We start from the raw sequence: 24,316 nt of genomic DNA, 5'->3' as shown, positions 1-24,316 counted from the left end.
TGTTTCAACTTAAAATTAATTTTGGACCCAAAATTAATTCTTTAATGTTGATCTAAACATGTACCAATTTAAAGTCGCATTTAGTGGTGCAATAATTAGTATTTTAATAAGTCCTTTTTATAAAAATAAACTATAATGAAAAAAATATTGAAAGTAGTATGATTTTGAGTAATCTAAACTGTTCCGGTATGCCTAAAAGTTCCACATCACTTAGGAGTCGAGGCTAAGGGTAGTTTATAAACACCCCTCCTCCTTAACCCACCAAGGTATTTTAAAGGACAAAATCGTGACGGCCCAACAAGCGCCAAATCGGACAATACCTCAGATGCGTTAACTTTAACGATGACAGCGAACTTATGATAGGAACAGTTGGCGCTAGAAGGAGGGCCCATGCCACTCTTGCCCCTTAGCATCGACTGAGAGGCTTGTTCCGGTAATGCCTAAAAGTCCCACATCATTTAAGAGTCGAGGCTAAAACCGTGGCGGCCCAACGAACGCCAAAGCGAACAATGCCTCAAATGCGGTGACCCTAACGATAACAGCGGACTTACGGTAGGAACATAAAGCAAACAATATTTTTACGTTTATGTTTTGTTTGTCACAAGGTAGAGGAATATTTTATACGGAAATATGGAAAAGAGAAATATCTTTAATATATGGGTGTTTGATTTAAAAAAAAAAAATTAACAATCGATTATTTTCTGAAACTATAGATCGATTTTACATTGAAAATTGATTGTTACATTAACACATTATTAGTTAATATTTTTTCAAAACAATTGATGGTTAATGAATATCAATTATTTTTTCATTATATGCAATGCGACAAAACAGAAATAATTGATTATTTTGACATGTTGTTAGTTGAAAATTTTACCTGTTAGAGCTAGGAAATAAAAAGACAGACTAGCAGATTTTTTTTCTTCCATTACACTCTATTTTCACTTTACTAAACGAGGGAGATTTCCAATGCATTCTATTTCTCTGCCTTCCCTCATTCTATCAAACAGACTCTTAAAATAATTCTAGGATGTTAAATGATAAGTTGATGACCTCAACTCAAGGTTAAAAATCTGTAACATATTGTGATGCAAAAGAGGTCTTATTTAATTTTCTGTTAAGTTGCTGCTATTTCATTTGGCTTAATCTTTCAACTGGTATCATTATTACGAGTAACTTATGCACAAAGCACATTTACAGACGATATTTTTTTAACCAAAGTATTGTCCACTATGAAGGGAGTTTCTCTTTGTAGTACAGTTGTCTTGGCTGCAGGAAAAAGACAGTACACCCTAAAATTTCAACAAACTCTAATCTTCCTTGATACAATGGACAACTTTCAATTGACAATTGCCTTACAAAATGGGGTACAATTCAAAGAAAAACAGGCTCATAGGTACTGCATTTATGGATGATAATAACATTATTTTTTTTCTTCTAATGATTATTGATTGCTGTTATAAATTGTTTACAGAAAAACCAATTTGAAGGCACTTGAAGGACACTTTGTATTATAAAGAGATGGCCACTTTACTTTATCCCCTGTATTACTTTCTCATAATGGAAATATAGAAGATGAAAATGAAAAGGAGTGAAATAGGATTATTTTTAAAAAAATGAAAATAAAAATTCTGATTGATTGAGAAGAGGAATAAAAGTAAAGGAATTTTTTTTGTTCTTTAAGATCTAAAAACAAATCCCCAAATTGGTGTGGAATCCCACTTTTTTGTTTTTTTTATTCATTCACTTTTTTTTGTTTTAGTTTTTTAAAAAGTTTAGCATAAAATAAAAATAAACAATATTTAAAAAAAGATTTAAAAAATTTATATTTCTTCTCTTTCTTTCTACTTTTCTTTTGCTTCTTCAAATAGATTTGATATTTCTTTATTTTTTTTCTTCTTATTTTTTTGGTTTAGATATTTTTAGTATCTCAAATTTAGACTTATTTTTATCTCTTAAACTCAAAAGTAATTTTTTAATTCTTCTAACTTGAAAATATTTTTTTCTTCTAATGTATGATTTTTTAAGTTAGTCTATTTCCAAAACAAATAACTAGGAAATTATTTTTTATACTTGAGAGAAAAAAAAACTAAATTTCGTCAAAATTTAAAATATTAAAATAAAATTTTATTTTATTTTTATTTATTAATTTATTAAAACTTAAATTCTCCTTCATTTTTTTTCTTCTTTATTTCATTGTTGATGCTAACGATTGTATTAGAGTGACAATTACATTCATTTATCTATTAATCATCTAATTATTATTTCTATAGATACTATCGGTATTTTTTTTACGAGAAGCAATTATGCTTAAGTTAAGTATAATTATTATGAACGATAAAATTCTCATTTTAAGTATTTAATGTAATTATATATATCTTGGACTCAAACTCAAAATCACTTATTCACTAATCAAACTTTTTGACCGATGGTTGTAAGACCTATTTTGGGATATGGCAGATCGATATGATGTTCCCAAATTTGATTTTTGTCTTTGTTAAAATAGTGTTTGATCAATCAAATTCATGTTTCATAAACATATATTAATCCTTAATTGTTAATTTTGAGACACTAATCAATATATTCATGAAAAAAAATATATCACTTATTCACTTGCAGCAACTTTATATCTGAACCTAGTGGAGAAAAGAACTAATGAAATTGAATAATTTTAGAATTGTGGATAGATTGTATATTCATAAAGGAGAAAATATGGATTTATAAATTACATGTTCTACTTAAAATGTTTAACATTTTTTAATGAATTGCAAATAAATTAAGCATTTTAAGTTTAATTTTTAGATGCTATCAATATAGATATTTCTATATTATCAATTAAAAAATTACTTTAAGTATAAATTTTAAAATAATTAATATAAAAGTCAATAAAATTATAAAATTGCATGGCTTACTCTCAAAGTTTTACAATCTTGTGAATTTTTTCCACCCAATATAAAAAATATCACGAATTTTACTTTTATGTAGAAAATTTTCCATAATTAAGACAAATTTATGGCAGTTTTTGTTTACATTATCACAATTAAGATAATTTTATCACAATTTTTTATGTAGAAACAAAATTCAAAATATTTTGTAACTTGAGGGCATAAATTTTTTTGAAAAATGAGTAAATTTTACTATATTGGCGTAATTAAGCCTAATATAATATTTTTTGCATAATCGATATATTATAAATAATTAAATTTTGTTTTATTAATTTTAATCCAACTCAAAAATTTATCCAAACTAATTATCTGGTAAGGGGGAAAAAATCATTGAAATCACGAGTTTGATATGGGAGGAGTTGGAGAGTCCTCATTCCGAAGGAATATTTCAAACCCCAATATATATAGAAAGCAAACATTTATTCATTCATAGTTTGGACCCACCTAAGACCTAAGCCATGTACGATGTGACTCTGCATTTGCATAATCTTAATTCATGACTTTTTATTTGGTTTTCGGTGCCCTCTCCTCTCCTGTTTCTTAGAATTATAAGTCTCTTTCTGTTGAATTGCCCTTCGATTGAGACTTTTAGACCAAACAAAAATTTCCTCATCCATTACCAATATAATAATAACATGCATGCATGTACCCACTAATAGGAATAATATTAACAACATGCATGCATGGATTTTTATTTTAGCTACTATTCAACTTACCATTTTGTACGATTCAATATTACTGTATGCCCTGTGTATGCAGGCACTTTTTTAAAAAATATATTTTTACATTTGTCCAAAAAAAAATTTATATTTTATATTTTATTTTATGTTTTTCCTTTTAGTTTGCAATTGATTTGATTAACTGTAAAATAAATTAATTTCAACAGCTATTCCGGGGGGACCAATTTATTTTTGAGAAATATTTTTCTATATTTTTTAAGTTAAAAAATAACAATTCAAAGTCAAGTAAGAAAGGCAGGGGTGGTTATAAATTTTGTTTGGTTAAGAGGAAGAAAGAGGAGATAACTCTCTTCTTGTTTACTTCATAAGGGGAGGGGAATATTTTTAAAAATTAATTTATTTTTATATTTTTATAATTTTAAATTTTAAAACACAAGTAAAAAAAATATTTCATATATTATACTATAAATGTTTTAAAATCTGTCATCTCCTTCCAAATTTCTCTAATATTAGAGGGGAACTAAAATTAGGTTAAAAGAGATTTCGTTCCACTCCACTTCTCTCCTTTTCTGAAATTTGAACAAAACAAGATACATTTAAGAAAATGTCTCCTCTTGACTTAACACCATGTAAAGAGAAGAGTCTCTTTTTTTATAAGATTTAATAAGCATTATTAGTATAATTTTTTATATATATATTATTGATCAATTAAAATCACTATTAATATAATTTTTACATGATTATTGTAAAACTTAATAATTATAGCTTATAAATAATGGTTTGTGATTAGATAATAACATCCTTACTATTTCATAACTTGCTTGTAAACATTAGATTAGAAGTGATAAAAAAAATTTATTTTTCCATTTTTTTTATATGTAAATCTAATCTAACCTATTCATTTATTTTTTTTACGCTTAAATATTTTTTTAATCTCTCAAATTTAGGATAAATTAGTTTTTGGTATTTTAAATTTTAAATTGTTATTTTTAGTTCCTATAATTTATCATAATTTATTTTCATATTTATTTTTTAAACTTATTAAAAATTTCTTGAATCACATTTCTTAGATATAAAACATTTAAAGTTTAATTACATTTTTGTTGTCATGTTTCGTAAATTTTGTCATCTAACTTTTAAATTTGTATATTTTATTTCATTATTTCACGAATTGTAGTATAACATATTAACTATTGACATGAAATAATAAATATTAATATTAATATGATAAATTGACTACTAATGTGAACTTGATGATGTGATATATAAATAATGTAACATAATGATTGTGCTAGAAATTAATGTATCATGTTAGTTATCATATTTTATGCTAGTATGTTAAGCCTTATATTAGCTTGTGACATCTCCAAAATATCTAAAATAAATGTTATTTATCTATCTTTAAATAAAAATTGGAGACTAATATTAATGATTTTTTTTTTAATTTTTGAAGGATGAAAATCAAACAAAATATTTTACAAAAATCAAAATCAAAATATTTTTATTTTATCAGGACAAAAAATAATAACTTTTAATTTTAGGAAGATGAAAAATAATTTTTTTTAGAGAATCTAAAATCAGAACTCATTCATTTTATATGAATAAAAATGTATTAAAATTTTAATTTTAGGCCTCATTAACTCTTGAGTCAACCTTCTTGATTAGATATACTCATTGATATAGATGTATGTAGCAATAATGTTCCAAAGTAATTTGTGCAAGAAAAAAAATTAGAGTATTGATACATAATTACATATATAATCATATTTATTATACTAATGCCTATTCTATCAATCTCTAGTGTAAATTTGTATAAAATGATATAAAATATAAGAAAAATTAAATTTGATCTCAAGTCCAAACTAGTAAAAGTGAAAAAATTTAATAAGGTATATCTCCCTTAGGAAACAAATCATTGTACAATTAGTTATACATGTATCATTTCTCAAAAAGAATATGCAAGTTTTTATATCATCAAGTGTTTACTTGTTTAATATTTAGAAAATTTCTAAATTAACTGTTGCTTCGTTTGGTATGAAACAATAAATAGAACCTGCTTCCATAGATATTTCAAATTTCATTCCCACCCATTTCTGGTTTTTAAACGTTCAACCCGTGTCGTGTCTGCCAGGACGACCTCTCTTGTCCTGTGGGAAACTACCATTCCAAACATTTTCCATTATGAAGACTGTTAGCTCAAATTTCAAATACAGCAACAGTACTTGCCTTGCTTTGATAAAAGTTGAAACTATGGCTCAATTTGTTACAAGGAATGCCCCCCTTAAAGAGAATATTATGGTTACTAATTAAATATTATTTTGATACGTCCATGATATTTAATTCCACAATTATTGTCACTAATTAATGGCGTATACCTACTTTAATCTTCACCAAAACCATATGCTATAAAAGATTGTTAGAAGGAGTCTCATCATTAAACTGTGGGGATGAAATCACACTTTTTTATGATTTTTCCTTTCCTTTTCATGAAGGCAGAGATGGATGAGGAATAAGTAGTTTTGATTAATTAATACAAATATCAACCTTCAATGTCATCGTGACACCAACCAATTCAGTTGAATTCAACAATTTCACTGTCTAGGAATTCCATACTCACATCACATTCATCTCGTTGTTTTACCCTTTTGTTTCATTTGAACTTTCCAAGTCACTTGCAGCACCTATGCTTCCATGTATTGGCTTTCTCAAATATACTTTATATAGACTCATCTCCAACCCCACGAAGTTTTTATTATCTAAAAGGACACAAAACATAATTGCCGAAAGCATCAACCATATGCATTATGTAGTCCATTTGTACTGATATGTTTATTATTTAGTTAGCAAAAGAAAACATGCTTTCTGCTTTGATAAGAAAGAATTTAGAAAGAAGAGAAGAACACTAATTAAATCAATTCCCCCAAACCACATAAAAATCAGGTCCATTATTAGGTGCTATATACATTCTCACATTCATTAAAATGCTTTTTAAATTCGGCATCATCATTTTCGTTACTTTTTGCAAGGAAAGGTTTGAGATTCTGCTAGCTGGTTGCCACAAGTTTATTCCCACTTACCTTCTCCTTACAATCAATAAAATTGCACTTCTATTCCAATAACTAGTTAGTGATGGTTAATTAACATTAGAGGATGGAAGGCTATATACTTCAATGATGATTCGCACTAATGAATAGTTTTTAGATATCCAAATTAATACTCCTAGCAACTATTGATCTAGTTTCTATATGTCCTGAATAGTGAGTACTAATAATTATAATTAAAACTTGTAACAGTTTCGGGTACTTTAGTGATGAAGCGATCGCTACCGACTTGCCATACTCTTCGGTATTGTGCCATTATGAATAGCCTTATCCTCTATACCAAGGTAGATTTAGGAGAACTTCCTTATTACTGAAGGGCTAACGTGACATGTTAGAATAGTTAGCTACAGCTGTTAATTCTAGTGCTAGCTGTCAAATTGAGTTACTACGGCTACTGGTTTTAAAGTAAGTTGTAAGTTGTAACCATTCATTGAGATTAATGGAACTTTTCACTTTTTGCCTCTGCAATCTGATATACTAACATTGAAGATGGGGGCAACTAGGAAGTTGGTAATATTTTTTCTCATTAATAATCTGCCATACAAGTAGATTTAAATATAATTGTATATGCACCGTACTCGTGAGAAATAAATGCATATTGGTTTGAATTATTATTTTATTTGCTTTGTCATTCACATCCAAAGTTGTTGTCAGCATTGGAAAAGACAAATTAAAACTCGAGCAATTCAACATCCAGAGACAGAGTAAGCAGAAAGGGTTATCAGCTTCACCGAAGTGGTAACCATGCCATATCATTGGCAGTCTCGTGACTATTTTTTTTTTAATTTTAACCCCAACGCCAATATCAAATAATATCTAATCTATGTAATGTCACAAACATGAAAATTATTAGTAACAGTGAAAATTTAGGTGAGAGGGGCAATGACTCAGATAAGAACCATGCCACATGGCATAATCTAAGTGGATCCATAATTCATGATTGGTGGTACTATGAAGTAGTAGTAAAATACCTTCAAGGCTTCATGTCTTTATTCTCCTTCCATATCACAGCCAGTTGGCATCCATAACCTAATTTTCCCTTCTTTTTTTTTAAAAAAAAAAGTGAATTTTTGTTCCAAATCATACAAAAATGGGGTCTACCCCCTATATATCAGGATACAATTCTCTATTTTTCTTTTTCTCTTTTCTTTTTCTGAAGTAATATCATGGACACAATCATTACTCATAGTGAATAGTATCCTGTACACAAACCCACAAAACATATATCAAAATTCATAAAGTAAACACAAAAAGTTTCCAGCTTTCAAAACTTGCAAAGCTGGCACCAGCTTATGGTCCCAGCAGCCCCAGTTATTGCTCCTTCACGCGTCCCACCACCCTCCCATACCCAATCCCCACCTCTTTGTCACATATATATATATACCCCTCTTTTCAACACATTCCTTCACATCACAAGAACCATAACAATTTATCTCTCTCTCTCTATATATCCACAATGGCTCCTAATTCTTCTACTCATAATGGGTTTTATGTTCTTATGATAGTGATTAGCACTATGGTTGCTAACTGTGCTGGTAGCTTCTACCAAGACTTTGATCTAACTTGGGGTGATCACCGTGCTAAGATATTCAATGGTGGTCAGCTTCTATCTCTTTCCCTTGACAAAGTCTCTGGCTCTGGCTTCAAATCAAAGAAAGAATATCTCTTTGGGAGGATTGATATGCAGCTCAAGCTAGTTGCTGGCAACTCTGCTGGCACTGTCACTGCTTACTACGTATGTTCATTAATACTTGCAACACATTTTCATTACAATATTATAAACTACAAACAAATATTTCAAATACAAAGGTTAGAAGGAGGCCTTTTTGTTTTTTACTCTTGGTGCTATTTTTTTAAAATTAAAATTAGAGTTTTAACTCTATAATTTACCTAATATAGGTATGCATTAAATGTTTACATATGGAGTACTGAGCTAGTATATGAAGGAACAACGATAAATATAAAGTTTAATGTTTATCTACCAATAATATAAAAGTTTTGTTTTATATTTTCAACTAATTACAAATCATATGGATGACATTTAAGTAATTTTTCTAACATTAATAAATTTATTATACATGCTTAGTTATGATTAGATGATAGTATAAAAGTCTTTCCATTGTTAGTGAATATACCATTTTCTTATAAAAATATATATAGAAATTTATTCTTTTACATATTTCAATATTTTTTTTATTTTTGCAAATTAAAAAAATGTAAAAATAGTATAAACTTTGTGATGTCATCACTTTTTTTCTTCTACATACTCGGTACCCTTATAGTATAAAATACTTTTACTGGAACAAAACTATACTCATTAAAGTTGATCAGATTCTTTCCTTCCCTATATTAGTTAATACAGTGATACTGTAGACTTTTTGTATGTTTGTATGTTTTTTTTCTTTTGGGTAGCTTTAGCATTGATTCTTCATGAAAGAACATAAATTGTCCTGTCTTCACAAACGACCATTATTGACTCAGTTTTATGCTTCAGATAACCTTTTGTCAAACTCGGCTGTGCATTCACGAGAATGCTATTGTAGCAAACCCACAAAAACAAGTTAGACTAAAGAATTTTACTTTGTCAACAACTAATTCTTTATTTATTCATTCCATGGTGTTTTTCAAACATTGACGTAAACATTAATCAACTTGGTCCTTTTAAAGCAGTGAATTATTTCACAAGCCCCCGTGACAGGGGAAGGTGACTAACTTTGACCAAAACATTAACCTCATGAGTTCGTAGCACAATGTAATGACAACAATATAATGGATTATAAAAAATGTTGGTGTAATTTGTTGTGTGTGTGGGGGCAATCATGGTCGAATCTTCACATAAATCACCCTTATCATAATATGTTTTCTAGTTTTGAATTTGATAAAAATCTAAGACTTTTTAAACTCATTATTATGCATGTACAAAATTTAAGTTCCTGTTAATAAAAAAAAAGAAGAATTCCCTAAACTATGGTTCCTTTTCTTTGTCTAGTTGTTTGTGGTGCTACTATACATAAAGGCAATTATCAATAACTGTAGTATTTCCATTTGCTGCGGTGCAGTTGTCATCCCAGGGACCAACACACGATGAGATTGATTTTGAGTTTTTGGGAAACCTAAGTGGGGACCCCTATATTCTCCACACAAACATCTTCACCCAAGGCAAAGGTAACAGAGAGCAACAGTTCTACCTTTGGTTCGACCCCACCAGAAACTTCCACACTTACTCTATCATTTGGAAGCCCCAGCACATCATGTAAGTCATAACAAATAAACATTATAAAATTAAAAACACCTTTTGTTCATGAGTAAATAATTTATCCAGCTATTACAACTTTACATTATCATCCGATTACAATTGTGTATATGGTATGATATGTTTGTTCACTTTTATCATACCAACTTTAAATGTCATATATATCATATGGTTGATTCAAACTTGAAAGTGTAAAAAATTTGCTAGTGAATATTTTTTTGTCACGGTACTAGTCAACTTAGTCTATTAGAATAGAGACTATTACTTGTGATATTATCACTGTCTTTAGTCCGAAAATTTTTCATACACAATGAGGATTTGTTAGTGAATATAAAGTTTTTGTTATTCTCTTTTTACTATTGTTGTCAATACTTTTTATCAATAATTATTAACAAAATCATCATGAATTGTGTTAACTGCAGATTCTTGGTTGATAACACACCCATAAGGGTATTCAAGAATGCTGAATCTGTAGGTGTTCCTTTTCCAAAGAACCAACCAATGAGAATCTATTCCAGCCTGTGGAATGCTGATGACTGGGCCACCAGAGGAGGATTGGTGAAAACTGATTGGTCGAAAGCACCCTTTACAGCATACTACCGCAATTTCAAAGCCACTGGCTTGTCACCTAAGTCTTCCATTTCAAATTCTGGTGCTGCATGGGAGGCTAACGAGCTTGATGCTTATGGCAGAAGAAGACTGAGATGGGTTCAGAAGTACTTTATGATCTATAACTACTGCAATGATCTCAAGCGATTCCCACAAGGTGTTCCTGCTGAGTGTAGACACTAGACGCTCAAGGTTCTGAGAGATTAAGAATATGTCACTTTTCTGAGTTGGATTTTAATGGTCTTTGTAACATATGCTATGTTTATGTCTTAGATTCTTTAATCACTTCTGTCTTTTTTTTTTGCTTTTTAAGTATCTGTTTTATAGTTTGCTAATGTATATTAAGGGTTCATAATAATAAATCAAATTCTTTGTACCACTTTGCTTGCCTGTATGGACAGTTGCATGATCTCAATGTCTCATCCTCATCCAGTCTGTGAAATTGATCATGTTGGAATCAATTTCTATTTGTTCATATAATAAAATGTTGTAGCCAAGTTTAATAGAATTGGAAAATTTTATAAATTATAAATTTTGTGTATTTTTTATTTTGAGTTTCTATTAAAATTTTAAAGTCTTCAATAAATTTTAATTAATAATGTGTTAAATAGTCTATGTTACATGTACTTCCACATACCATATTTTCAGTAAAATGGTAGACATTAAACATTCAAAATTAGCAACATTACAGCAGGAAATAAGATTAAATGAGAGGATTCAAAATGGGGAAATTAAAATATAAAAAGAACATAAAGACATTAACATTAGGAATAAAAATTATTCTCTTATTATTGGTAAGAGATCTAAAAAAGAATATGGAATTTAAATGGGTGGCCTGTATTTGCAAATTGCAATAGTTGTATTTGTACATTCTATATATTCTCTTCGAAAGCATATCAACATTTATCAATTAAATGTATTAATAAGATGGATCCGAAAAGAATTTGTCCCTCAATTGTGATTTTGGATCTTCGCAAGCATATCAACATTCTATATGGCAGCTCTCTTTCCATTTTCTCTTCATCAAAAATTATATATAACCATACATTTACATGTAATGATTCAGATAAATCAAATTTGTAAAGTAATAAATTGTCGATCTATTTCTTGTACTGATTAATATAATTTTAAGACCCGAAAATCACAAATGTAAAATTGACTAATCTGTTTCTTAATTTGGTCAAATATAATTTTAAGATCCGTCAATCACAAATTTAAGATTGACGAATAATCTGTTTTTCCATTTTTATTTTTTGTACGAATAGTAGAGAGGTCCAAAATGAAGCGAGTAAACATCAATATATTGCATGCTTATCAAACTTCATATATCAACAATTCAACATGCAACAGCACCCAAAATCATCGGACAAAAAAAAACAAATAAATAATCATAAAAAAAAGCTATATGTTTCTGTTCTGAAGGCTCCTTAATTTTAGGGTAAGACAAATGCATGCATAGATATAGTTTGACAAGCTAAGTGAAATGATTGAAATCTCTTAAAAGTCAACGTTAAAAGAATTTGAGCCACTTAAATCAGGGGTAAATATAGTTTCTTGATTAATAAGTGTTGCCTAAAAAGATAAAATAAAAAACAAATTGCTTGTATATTTTTATAATAAAAAATAGATAAAAGAACATAAAAGGGTAAAATAAAATAATAAATGTAATAAAAACAAATAAAATATTATTATTATTAAAATATTGTAACTAAATAATAGTATTATATAAATAATACTAGCTTTGTTCTTTTATAATTAGAGATTGAAATAGTTTTTTTCTTTTTTCTTTTTAAGCAACATACTCTTATCATTTCATTATGAATAAGAAATCAATATAATCTACAATGAAATTAAAGACTTATGATTAGCAAAAAGAAGAAAGAAAAAAATCTAGACTCATTTACAAGGTATTAGACGCTTTTTCCCTTAATTACAAGAAACAAACTCGTTTTTTTAGCAGCAGTATTTCTTTATTTATTTCAAAGATTATTAACGAAACGCTCACTCATTTTATATGTAAGTGGATGTATTTGTGGCGGTTTTAACAATATTCTTTTCTTCCATAATTGAAGTGTTGTTCTAAGTTTTATTATACAGACTAAGAAAATTAGTAAATAGATGAAAATTTTTAATTATTTTATGAAATTAACTTTATTATTAAATTTTTTTGTCAAAAATGATATAATACAAAAACATTTTAAAATTTAACAATACATTAAAAAAAAGTGTGTTTGAGTAGATATTAAATGTGTTTATAAGTTAATATTTGACTAACTTATAATATAATTTGACAAGAATAAATTTATCTAATACGGTTAATTTATTTTAATAAATTTTAACTTATTTTTATAACCTACTTCTCGCTTATGAAACTATTACTAGTTTATAAAAATAAGTTAGTATACAAGCTACTAGTTTTGTTTATAATTCTTTTTATCTCATTAATTTATTTGAAATTCATTTTTATCTTAAATAACTAAATACTTCATGTCTTTTATATTTAATAGCTTATAGAAAACTAGCTTACTAATTATTTTTACAAAATACTTTCAATCTAATTAATTAACTTATAAACTTTTAAATTTTTAACTCAATTTATATAGCTTATAATAGATTTTTAAATTCAATAGCATATGATAATCTCAGCTAATTTATAAAATTTTCATTACCTTAATTTTACTAAATACGGAGTTTTATTAAGAGAAGCACAAAGTACAAATCATATTTTGTCCCTATAAATTATGAGTTGTCTTATTAAATATAATTATATTTAAATTATTTAATTATACAAATATTATTATAATAAAGTTTAAATTTATATTATTAATTAAAATTAATTAGTTTAATTATTTATTTTGATAAATTATTTATATAAAAACTAGAAGTGATATAACTGAAAAAATATGATTTATCTTCCCGAAAAAGTTATCATGAAAGACCTTTAGCCAATGTTGTCCCCTTGGCCAAACATAATTAATCTAACACTTTTGTCTGTATATATTATTATTGTGTCAATAATTGTACTTATAGATTCCTCTTATTGAGAAGAGATAGAAAGAGCCAGACTCCTCCAAAATATCTGACATCCAATATAATATACATGAAAAATGCTGGATGCGAACGAATCGAAACTTGTTTCGAATTATTAAAAACTCAATTTAAATAATAAAATATTAAATTAAATAATTATTTTATAATAAATTTATTTAAAAATATTAATATTTTAATTATTCGGAGGCCGATTCAGAATGGATATAACAATATATACAATACAATATAGAGTATTTGTTATTGGAAGAATCCAACGTTAGCATACGACATATAAAAATAAAAGAGTAAGGATTTTCATTTCAGTTGAAGACATCAACTCAATTAAAGTTTATTAATACAAATATTAAAAATAACAAAAATATTCAACTTAACATAAGAAAATAGTTTATTATTGAAAAAAATACAAAACTCATAATAACAAATTATTAAAAGAAAATATCATTACAATAAAATTAAAGCCCAAATTTAGTTGAGAATTTTTTTTATAACCGGAAATTCTAATATTTTGAATCCATTTGTTTATATTTAAAAAAAGTATTTTTAAATAAGTATAATACATATTTTTAGGTGTTTATTTTAAGTTGTGTCAATTTTGTTGAGGTGAGCTAAGGACTTTCTTAGATTTTTGAATTATATAACAAGAATTTTCAAAAATCTAGAGAGAAGGATTGGAGAAAGGTTTCTTAAAGTAAATATTCTTCCTTTTTTTTACTCTAGTTAAGAAGTTCTTTTCTTCCTCCCTTGTAGCTGATCGAAGTTGTTGATTAGAAGAGTTAGAACTTGTGAAGTTGGAATTTCAATTTCAGGGTCATAAGGAGTTTGCACTTCTCTTCTCTTACGAATTCAATTCTACAAGAGGTAAGAGAAGTTTGTGTTGTCTAGAAATCTTGTATAGATTGTTCTATGTGATTCATCTTATTGAGAAAGATGAAATGATGGTTTTCATTATAGTAACTAATTTTAAATTTGTTTTCATGTTGAAGTTGAGATTTGGATTTGGATGCAAAAGATATGAACTTGATTGTGTAAATTTGGTTGCATGTCATTTTGGTGTGAATAAATCAATGAAAATGAGTTATAGATAGTGTTTAGAAAAAAATTTCTAAAGTGCAAGAGAGAAATAAAGAAAAAACAATGAGCATGCAAGAAAAAAAAAACTTTGCATTTAACATTGGAGCGTTGGTTTTGACGCTAGAGCACTAGAAATACCCTAAATAAGATGTTCAAACAAGGCTCAACACTACAACAATAAAATGAGCACTACAGCTGTAAGACCCAAATTCGTTCCTCCTTTACTCTTCATTTCTTCTTCCTTGGCTGAAACTGAATCCTTTTCTCCTCTCCTTCTTGTTTTCTGAAGATTGAGCTTAGGAAAAGCTAGGTTTTTGGTGCTAGAGAGCTTGAAGTTTGGGAGAAACCCGGAGTCCTGTGGAAGGTGCTAAGTAGAGGTGTGGATTGCTTGCTGGAGGCACTAATATTCTTTTTCTTCTTCTTTCTCTTCCCTGAAGCTCGGATTCTTCTTCTTCGAGGTAAGGGAAGCTAAGGGGTTTGCATGTGGTATTTTTGATGGTTGTTGAGTTGCATGTTGTGTGGTGTGCTGAAAATTTATGATTTCTTGTGCTGGATCTTCTTGAATTGGTGTTTGTAGATGGATTTGGTGCATTTGCATGTCAGGTTTTGGGTGAAAATGGTGAAGAACAGGTGGTTTCTATCCTAGGCAGCTGAGCCCTTTTAAAGGGCTGAGCCCTTTGAGGGTAGTGTGCAAGAAAGAACTCTCTGGAGGTAAAGGGCTGAGCCATTGGAAACGGCTGGGCGCCTTGGGAAACGGCTGAGCTCTTTGAAAGGGTTGAGCCTTTTCAGGGCCGCGAGCTAGGGGAGAATTCCTAGAGACAAAGCGCCGAGCGCTTTGGAGGCGCTAAGCGCTTTTGTGCTTTCAAAATTTGACTTTGTGGTCTTCATAAAAGTTGTAGCCTTGGATCTTAACTTTCCAATGGCGCTGGAATCACCTGAAAAATAGTTCTAGAACTCCATATATGGTTGTTTTAGTGAACGGGGGTCAAGTGTCAATATTAGTTATAGCTGTTGCGATTTTTTTTGTAAGTTTTGACAAAGTAGATGATGGATTTATGAATTGATGTCTTCATAAGAGTTGTAGTAAATCTTATTATATTTCATATGAGATAAGTATGAGCATGATAGGAGTAGTATAACTCCCGGTATGCTAATTTATGTGAAGGTTGCCATTTCACAAGGAGTGATTTGGATAAGTTGAAGGTTGTTTTGGGTGCGCAGGTTAAGTCATGATGTATATGTTGTGTAAGTTGTATTATGTATTGAATATGTTGCATGTTGTGAAATTGTTTACAAGTTATGTGTTGATCTATTATATGTTGAACAAATGATATTGTTGAAGCATGTTGAAATTAAGTGGTTAAAGTTGTTTTATGTTGTGTTGGCTAATTATATTTTGTGAAATATGATGAGATGATATAGTTGAGAGTTGTGAAGTACATGATGATAACGTTGTGAGTTTTGATAAGCATGATGTGAAGTGTATAAATGCATTAAGACGATACAAAAAGATATTAATTTGTGATGGTTGAGTTATAAATTATGAATTGAGATGTTGAGTTGATAGTTGAGCTGATGAGATGATAATTGTGTTGTTTAAAGTTGAAATGAGTTGTTATGTTCTTAAAATGTGTTGTTAAACAATGTTGATGAGTTGCGGTGCTGATAAATTGTGTTGTTCAAGTTGTGAGTTGACTAATTTGTTTAAGTTGAAAGTTAATCGAGAAGATAAGTTGAAAAGTTGTGTGTTGCTTAAGTTGTTGAGCTGAACTGTACTGTTGAGTTGTAAGTTGATTAAGCTGTGATGATGAGTTGTTGATCACTAGGACTAGGGAAGATATTTTCAAAGTTTCTCATCCCATTGTGCGGATTAAGGTAGTTGTGGTGCTTTGAGAGCCCAATTTGTTGAAAACTCTCCTTGGAAAGTTGTCCCTTGGAGTGGACATTGTATTGTTCTCCTCTAGGACTTAGTTGATCCCGTGTGTGGGCAAGGTCGAGGCACACGTGTACAAAGCGACCACGGTATAGGGGCCAATTCGAGCTATACCGATTACAAAGCGACCAATTTGAGTAAAGTACGAATTCGGGAACTTAGTTCCTAACCGAGTATCGGAGGGTTGTAGTATTTGGAGGATAGTTGGTAGGCTAATTCCATAGATGGCTTAGTTAAGCTAGCTAATGCCGTGGTAGGCCTAGACCCAGCTGTTCTATCTTGACATAGTACTATACTTCCTTGTTTAAGTGGTAAAGTCTGAGAAATCGTTATCGTGTTGTGGATTGATATCCAAATTTGTTGTTTACATAGCAAGCCCAAAAAGGTTCTGTGTTGTCGGTTCAGTAGGACCTAGCCACCTAAGCTGCTTACCCATGTTGTAGGAGATCTCCGAGTTGAAATGTGTGACGACGTATAAGTTGTGGATGAGTGGATATTGTGATGATATAAGTTGAATGTGTTGATGAGTTGATATTGTGATGATATAAGTTGAATGTGTTGATGAGTTGATACTGTGATGATATAAATTGAATGTGTTGATGAGTTGATATTGTGATGATATAAGTTAAATGTGTTGATGAGTTGATACTGTGATGATATAAATTGAATGTGTTAATGAGTTGATATTGTGATGATATAAGTTGAATGTGTTGATGAGTTGATACTGTGATGATATAAGTTGAATGTGTTGATGAGTTGATATTGTGATGATATAAGTTGAATGTATTGATGAGTTGATATTTAGATGATATGAGTTGTATGTGTTAACGTGTTGTGAAGGTGTTGTTGAGATGTATGTTGTCTATGTGTTGTGTGTTGAACTATTTGATGATGATAGTGATGTTAAGTTGCTAGTGTTGTGAGTTATTTTCATATATATGTGTTGTTTAGATGTTGTGTGTTGTATGTTGAGCAAGTAAGATAATGATGATAGTGTTGTTATGATGTAAGTTTCTTTTAAACATGTGTTGTTGAGAGATGTGTAATACATGTGTTGGTTGTTATTGTGATGAATATGGTAACTATTCCAATGATTTGTACAGTAGTTACGTTGAAGTGTTGTTATAGTGGACTAGTGGTGATATGTTGAATCAAGTTAAAATGATGTTAAGATGTATAATATATGTGTTGTTGTCTTCTATGTTGGATGTGAAGATGATTATATAGTTGGTGTGTTGCATTTTTAATTATTATAAGTTGTTTATTATCTCTAACTTACCCTTGCATGTTTCCATGTGGTTTGGACTACGATGATCATACGATATATGGGAGCAGGGCAGGAATAGGCTGGGAGATAGCTGCTAGAGGTCACGGGAATTACCTGGAGTTGAATTTTTTTTGTTGGCTACCTTATAGTAGCATATTATGTTGTATATAGTTAATCGTTGTTAGTTGTTCAATTAGCAACTTGTGTTGTAATTATTTTATTATACTATTTTAGTCTATATATATTCCAGTAGTGTGTTGTATTGTTCTGTAGTGTGACAACTACAACAGATCGTTACAACAATAATAAAAAATAAGATTTGACAAAGATCCATCATTGCAATAGCAATTGAAAGTTGCAACATGGGAAAAAACTAGACCAACAAAAATCCAAAACTGAAACACCAAATTAAACATTGTAGGCTTGTAGCAACAAAAGTAAATCACCAAATTTGATCCTAAGATTTTTATGAAAATTATATCATTGAATATTAGCTTTCCAGTGACTTTAAAACTACCTGAAAAAAAAGGTCTAAAACTTTAATTATGACCATTTTAGCTATCTACATTTAAGTAAATTTTTATAGTATTTATGATTTTTAATATAAGATATGATGAAATTAGAATTTGATGTCTTCATAAAAATTGTAAATAACCATTTTAACTTTCATATGAGATATAGATGAATTTGAATAGATTTATGTAACTCTATTTATGTTATGTTATGTAAAAGTTGTCCTTATATGTTAATTGATAATCAACTATTGAAAATAATGATTTAAAATAAAATTAATTTTTTTTACAATATAAATTATTTATCATAAACCTAAAATATAATTTATACATTTAAAAATATTTATATATACTAATTTTAAATATAATTTATATATTTATGTATAATATTTATTTATATATATAATTTATTATAAATTTTAATTATATATAATATACATACATGTACATTACAAAATATTTTAAATATTATTTTAAAATAGAAGATTACAAATAAAATACAAGCGATTGAATAAAAAAATTGTGAAAAACAAAATATATAACTTTTATAAAATATATTTAAAAATAAAGCTAATTAAAATATTCATATCATTGGGGAAAAAAGGTATTTACAATAACAAAAATTACAACCAAAAATAAAAAATAAAAAGACAAAAAATAAAAGTAAAAATCTGTAAGGCTCTGCTCATTCGCTCTTGCTCTCACTTCCTGTTTCAAAGCATCAACCTAATGTATTTTCACTCCTACAAACAAAATTCTAAGATGAGAGGATAACTAGTGTAAGACTGCAACTAGACAATCACCCGTCTGGTGGAATGACTTTTTCTTCAACGTGAACTGCAAATGTAACCCTTGGTGGCTGCAAGCTCTGCACAAACAGGTTCAAATAAAACAATTGCTTAACTGGGGAGGAACCAATTTTGGGTATAACCATGCACATACCGTTATTCTGCAATGGATGTTAAGATCATCGTTCATCTGACTGAAACGGTCCTTTGCAAGTTCTTCTGCTGCAAATGCTTTCCTGCATGCTTCTTTCACCTGAAACGTACAAGGAGTAAATTAGCCCATTATTTTTAGGCTAAATGGTTGCTATTTTTTGCATATACAGATACGAAAATGGCTGGAATTACAAATTTAATGATAAACTAGTGTAAGTTCAAAAGAAAACCATGAACCGACAAAAAACAGTTAAGTAAAATGAAAATGTATTTTCATAGATCAAAAATGCATTTAAAAAGAACGTTACCGAGACTTTGTCAACACAAAGTGTCCCGTGATAGAAAGCATTGCTAGGTGATAAAATAGTGATCTAGTGATCAGAGGGAAAAAACAAACATGGGTAATAAAAGTATTAATCATGTCAAACACTACCCAACACATTAGAGATGAGCAAGATATCATGTAGTACTAACTTGGCTTCCATCAAAAACAGGGTTGTCGTTGACACTATCAGCAGATGTTTCTAACATACTTCTTAGAATAGATAGTTCCTTCATAAGGTCATGGGCAACCTCTTCGGCGTCTAGCAACTGATTTCTAGAAAATTCAAATGCTCTTTCAGCGTGAAGGCGAAAAGAAACACAGTTCAAACATGTGCAGATCCCTCTGCATCCTCTTGGATTTCTTTTTAAAATTCCTTTTTTGAAACCAACGGCAGGAACTCCAAGTTGCTCTACGACTTTCAATTGAGACAAACTCTGACAACAGTCGTGTCTTTCAGGTGACTTCTCATTACATGATATCAAGAAAGGACTATTTTCTTTTACTTCGGAGAAAACTGATGAATTGGATAAGGCAGGTGTGGGCCCTTTTTCTAGCTTGCAGAGTCCATTTAATATCATCTTTTCATCTTGCAGTTGAATCACTTTGCATGAATCGCGAGATAATTGACATTCAGGAATTTGAGATTTTGAGCTTGAACGATCATTATTGAAATCACATGCATGCAACCCTGTTTGTTGCGGAGTACCAGAATTGCCAGCACAATGTTCCATAGGAACACATCCATTTGAATCACTTAGAGAAGTTAGTCGCAAGTTTGAAGTTGAAATTGGTTGAAGACGTGTTTGATCCATAGACTTCCGAAGTTTTGGGTAACGATCATTTACTGAAGCACCTAGAAGTTTAGTTTAGAACTACTAATGCCGTGGCTAAGATAAAATTGAAAGAAAAAAAAATTACTGTACTAAATGAATATATTCTAGAAGAACAAGAACCAATACTTACAAGAATCATTTTCCACGGTATTCAAGAGAAATGGAAGCAATCTTTTGTAGTTTAAAGATCCAGCCTGTTTAAACAATCTAATCCGCGGACAACGTTTAAGAACCTGTTTCAAAACCACCAATCAAATATATTTCAAATAAATACACTCACGGAAAGAAAAATAGTTAAATCAATGAGAAATGTAAAATCATAATTTTATTCATGCAAATTCTAAGGAATTGTATTTCTGCAGTAAAAAAATTAAGGTCCTCACCGACGTGATCTTGGATTCAGAGCCATTTTCAGTTTGACAACCATTTATGCCTTTCAGGACACTTAATGCTTTGTCACCACTGTGCCCTGCCATGTCAGATTTTTCTGAGACAATCTTCTCAGATGGTGATCTTAGTACATTATTTGAAACCCGACCATGCTTTAAAACCACACAATTATCATTTCTAATAATTGCATGACTGCTTGTTTCATTCTCCTCAGCATCTATCGAATTAGTATCCAATTGTCTTAGACTCTGACCTTTGGGAGGACATCTGCTAACGCATTCACGCTCCTCCGGATTCACAAACTGCTTGCTTTCATCATGATCGACAGTGTATCCTTTTTCTTTACTTGAATGACGCTCAAATATAAGATCAGAGTCATCACCGTTAATATTATGCATGTTTTGATCTTTGGGTGGTGACTCACTATTGTGTTGTGTGGATATCATATCCTGTACTTCCTTGAAGTCATCATTTTGCGCAACATTCTTAGTAGAGTGAAAATCATCCACAGTTACTGAACTTGGATTCAACTCTGATACACTCGAGCGTTCATCTTTAGAACCAATCACAAGTTTCTCAATATGTTCGTTGACAGAGGGTGCAGATAAACCCTCACGAACCATTTCTTTTGGATCCACTTGCATCGGCAATTCAGGAAGGTCTTGGAGGGTTGTCGATTTTGACTGGTTGCCAGGAGATAACTCATTAGAAGGATTAGCTAATACATAGTTTTCCAAAGAATTAAACTCAACTGTGCCATGCATGGGACTGCTGTCTGTCTTGTGTTCATCTATAGAAGCTTCTTTTCTTTGAGATGACAAAGGAAGTTGGAACCTCTTTGCATGTATATCTGCCTCATCTTTTTGACGATGAGTCTGATGGTCAAATTTGGATGTACCTGTAGAATCAATTAGCTTCTTCATTATCCACATCTAGCATCTAATGAAATTTACAGTATTAAAGTGGTTGAATAAATAAGATGATTACCAGTGTCGTCCTTTGTAAGATCCATTAGAAATGGAAGCAACCTTTTATAGCTGACGGAACCTGGGGTTTTAAAAAGTTTCCTGTGCAAATGTTGTCTAGGCACCTGCATACACATCCCGAACCATTTAAATTGTCACTAGATGTAAAACCAAATTGTCAATATTACCAAAAAAACAAAAAACACATAAGGTGATAGAAAGCCCACAACAAAAAATCTTTTACCACCTATGGTTCCGAGACCTAATTTGATTAACAAACTTAAAATTATAATTTAGTAAAGATAAGTAACTACATGTCAAGCCCATAATTGGTAGAAAACCAAAATATGAAACCGGGACAAATGCTTACAGGTTTATTACTAAGAGAATCTTTCCCCCTATAAGTTTTCTGACAAAACCCTTCACCGGCATTTTCCTGAGTGCTTCTGGTCGAATCCATGGGTTTGACATGTCGATCATCATGGGATATGCTCTCTAATTGTTCTACAATGCCCTTTGAGTTATCATGTATATCAGCATCAGGAGGAGTTGTCAGTATACATTCTTCATTCAAAACACCAAACTCCAGTAAGGCACAAGCACTGTGATTACTACTAGCCTTAGACAATTGCTTAAAGTCATCATCGTGCAAATCACATCCAACATTTTTATCACCATAATCTGCAGCGGCATCCACCTTTGATTCACTCAAGCATTTATCCTCCACAGGTGACACAGATAAACACTCAGTAGCCACTTCTTTCGAATCTAATAGCATATCTGATTCATGTAAGCAGTGGGGAGATATCAATTTTGACCCATTAGTACCAGGCATTGTGCACCCATCGGTCTTGAGTTCTGCTTTAGAAGCTTCTTCACTTGGAGATGACAAAGGTCGGAATTCCCCTCCATTCTCCTCATCTTTCAGGCAAAAACCCAATTGTGACGTGCGCGTTCCTGTGAAAAGGTTATTAAACCAATTAACCCCTTCATCACACATCCAACTCAAACAGTTAACAAATAGTAAGTGTTTCGCTTCACAATAATTACCAGAATCACCTCCCACGGTATCCATTAGAAACGGAAACAACCTTCCGTAATTGACGGAACCTGGAGCCTTATATAATTTTCCCTGGAAACGTGGTCTAAGAACCTGCATAAGCAATCATAACTTTCAAAACAAAGTATTATAGAGTACAATTTAACCTAGGCTCCCACACTGACTCATTCAACCTAATTTTGAAAATCCTCCATAACTGCTAAAGGATAAAACGCCTAACCAATAAATAATTAAATATAAAAGGAAATAAACTTTTAAAAAAAATGACAAGCTCTTACAGATTTACTCTTAAAAGCAGAATCATTCTTCTTGCTATCAGTATGAGGCGTATCCTTAACGAGAGCCTCCGCTTCATGTTTCCTCTCATCTTCGTTAACCTTCGAACCACCGCAAATCTCAGCATCAGGTAGAGTCGTTCCATCCAAACCGTCAATTTTCCCCGAACAATCCCCACCGTTCTTTCCCCTGCGATCTTGCAAATCCCTGCTCTCCTCTAACGATTCACCATTCCCCCGATCAAAACCCGGAGCCTCGCAAGAAAGCCCCAAGTCAGAAGTCTCAGTAGCATCGGCGCTCATTTTCTTCCGATCCGTACAATCGGAATCATCGTGGTGGCGGGATTGCGGGGGAGAGTAAACTCGTCTGGCGCGGAGGTCCTTGGTGAGAGGGCGAGGAATGTCGCCGTCGTCACGTTTCAGTTTCTTGCAACTCGTGGCGGCCCGGCGAAGGCCAACGAGTTCGGCGCAGGTATCGTCGTGTGTCGGAACGGGATCGAAGCGGAGTTGACCGGAACGGTTGCGGTGAAGGAAGAGCTGTGATCTGCTGCGGGTGAATGTACCGTAAGAGTGGTTCCGCTTCCGGGAGCTTGAGATGGTGTCCATGGCTTCTGCGTGATAGATCTGGGAAATTTGGCGGCAAGGTTTGATATGTGAGAGGTATTTGATGGCGGGAACAAGGGGTTCCTTTAGGCGCGAAACTTAGGATCCTTCGGAATTCGCGCCGCTTTACTTTTTTAAAACAATTATATCATATTACTTAACTAGGAATGGTTAAGAAATTTTAAATATTAAATAAATATTTATTTGTGTATATCTAAAATTTATAATAGATAAATATTTTGAATATATAAATTAGTTATAATTAAATTTTGTAATAAAATTAAATGTAAATTATTTTAAATTTATGATATTAATTAATATTATAATAAAAATTATTTTAACTGCATTATAATTTTTGGTGTAAAAAACTATATTATAATTTATTTTAATGAAGTTTAATTTAAAAAATAAAAATATAAGTGATTTAGAAAATCAAATTAAAATTTATTTTTTTAATCATATTATTAGGACAAAGTATCTATTCATTTTGTCAATAACTAAT

The 24,316-nt window shown here is 30.6% G+C and overlaps 2 protein-coding genes and 1 long non-coding RNA gene across 5 annotated transcripts; 2 read left to right on the top strand and 1 right to left on the bottom strand.

Annotated features, from left to right (window-relative positions):
• The first annotated feature begins 8,122 nt into the window (after positions 1–8,122).
• LOC109789503 (xyloglucan endotransglucosylase/hydrolase 2) lies at positions 8,123–10,967 on the top strand. Its single transcript, XM_020348471.3, has 3 exons — positions 8,123–8,461; positions 9,786–9,979; positions 10,402–10,967. The coding sequence occupies exons 1-3, from the start codon at positions 8,183–8,185 to the stop codon at positions 10,769–10,771; spliced, it is 843 nt and encodes a 280-aa protein (XP_020204060.1). The 5' UTR covers positions 8,123–8,182; the 3' UTR covers positions 10,772–10,967.
• Positions 10,968–14,312: 3,345 nt separating this feature from the next.
• On the top strand, positions 14,313–18,556 carry LOC145955329 (uncharacterized). The gene is made up of 3 exons (XR_014431948.1): positions 14,313–14,497; positions 15,000–15,168; positions 17,979–18,556. It is a non-coding gene; the product is annotated as an uncharacterized LOC145955329 (long non-coding RNA).
• A 423-nt stretch (positions 18,557–18,979) lies between these two features.
• On the bottom strand, positions 18,980–23,945 carry LOC109789498 (uncharacterized). 3 transcript variants are annotated; one of them, XM_083068803.1, is made up of 9 exons: positions 23,215–23,935; positions 22,927–23,029; positions 22,247–22,833; positions 21,899–22,001; positions 20,905–21,809; positions 20,652–20,754; positions 19,838–20,532; positions 19,365–19,463; positions 18,980–19,290 (listed from the first exon to the last, which is right to left on the bottom strand). In XM_083068803.1, exons 1-9 carry the CDS (start codon positions 23,815–23,817, stop codon positions 19,222–19,224), a joined length of 3,267 nt encoding a protein of 1,088 aa, XP_082924929.1. In that variant the 5' UTR covers positions 23,818–23,935; the 3' UTR covers positions 18,980–19,221. The 3 variants fall into 3 exon arrangements, with proteins under 3 accessions (XP_082924929.1, XP_082924928.1, XP_082924930.1); XM_083068802.1 differs by having other exon boundaries at positions 19,838–20,541; positions 23,215–23,933; XM_083068804.1 differs by lacking the exon at positions 19,838–20,532 and having other exon boundaries at positions 23,215–23,945.
• Between the last annotated feature and the right edge of the window lie 371 nt (positions 23,946–24,316).

Source organism: Cajanus cajan, chromosome 2 (genome assembly GCF_000230855.2).
Source record: "Cajanus cajan strain Asha chromosome 2, NIPB_CcT2T_4, whole genome shotgun sequence".
Classification (NCBI taxonomy): Eukaryota; Viridiplantae; Streptophyta; class Magnoliopsida; order Fabales; family Fabaceae; genus Cajanus; species Cajanus cajan.
This window is presented reverse-complemented; position numbering and strand designations above follow the sequence as displayed.

Coding starts and splice junctions, on each gene's coding strand:
- LOC109789503 (XM_020348471.3), top strand. CDS start 8,183: ATGGCTCCTAATTCTTCTACTCATAATGGGTTTTATGTTCTTATGATA. Junction 8,462..9,785: donor GCACTGTCACTGCTTACTAC/GTATGTTCATTA, acceptor GCTGCGGTGCAG/TTGTCATCCCAGGGACCAAC. Junction 9,980..10,401: donor TGGAAGCCCCAGCACATCAT/GTAAGTCATAAC, acceptor TGTTAACTGCAG/ATTCTTGGTTGATAACACAC.
- LOC109789498 (XM_083068802.1), bottom strand. CDS start 23,817: ATGGACACCATCTCAAGCTCCCGGAAGCGGAACCACTCTTACGGTACA. Junction 22,002..22,246: donor ATTCTCTTAGTAATAAACCT/GTAAGCATTTGT, acceptor ATGTGTATGCAG/GTGCCTAGACAACATTTGCA. Junction 20,542..20,651: donor TACCGTGGAAAATGATTCTT/GTAAGTATTGGT, acceptor CTAAACTTCTAG/GTGCTTCAGTAAATGATCGT.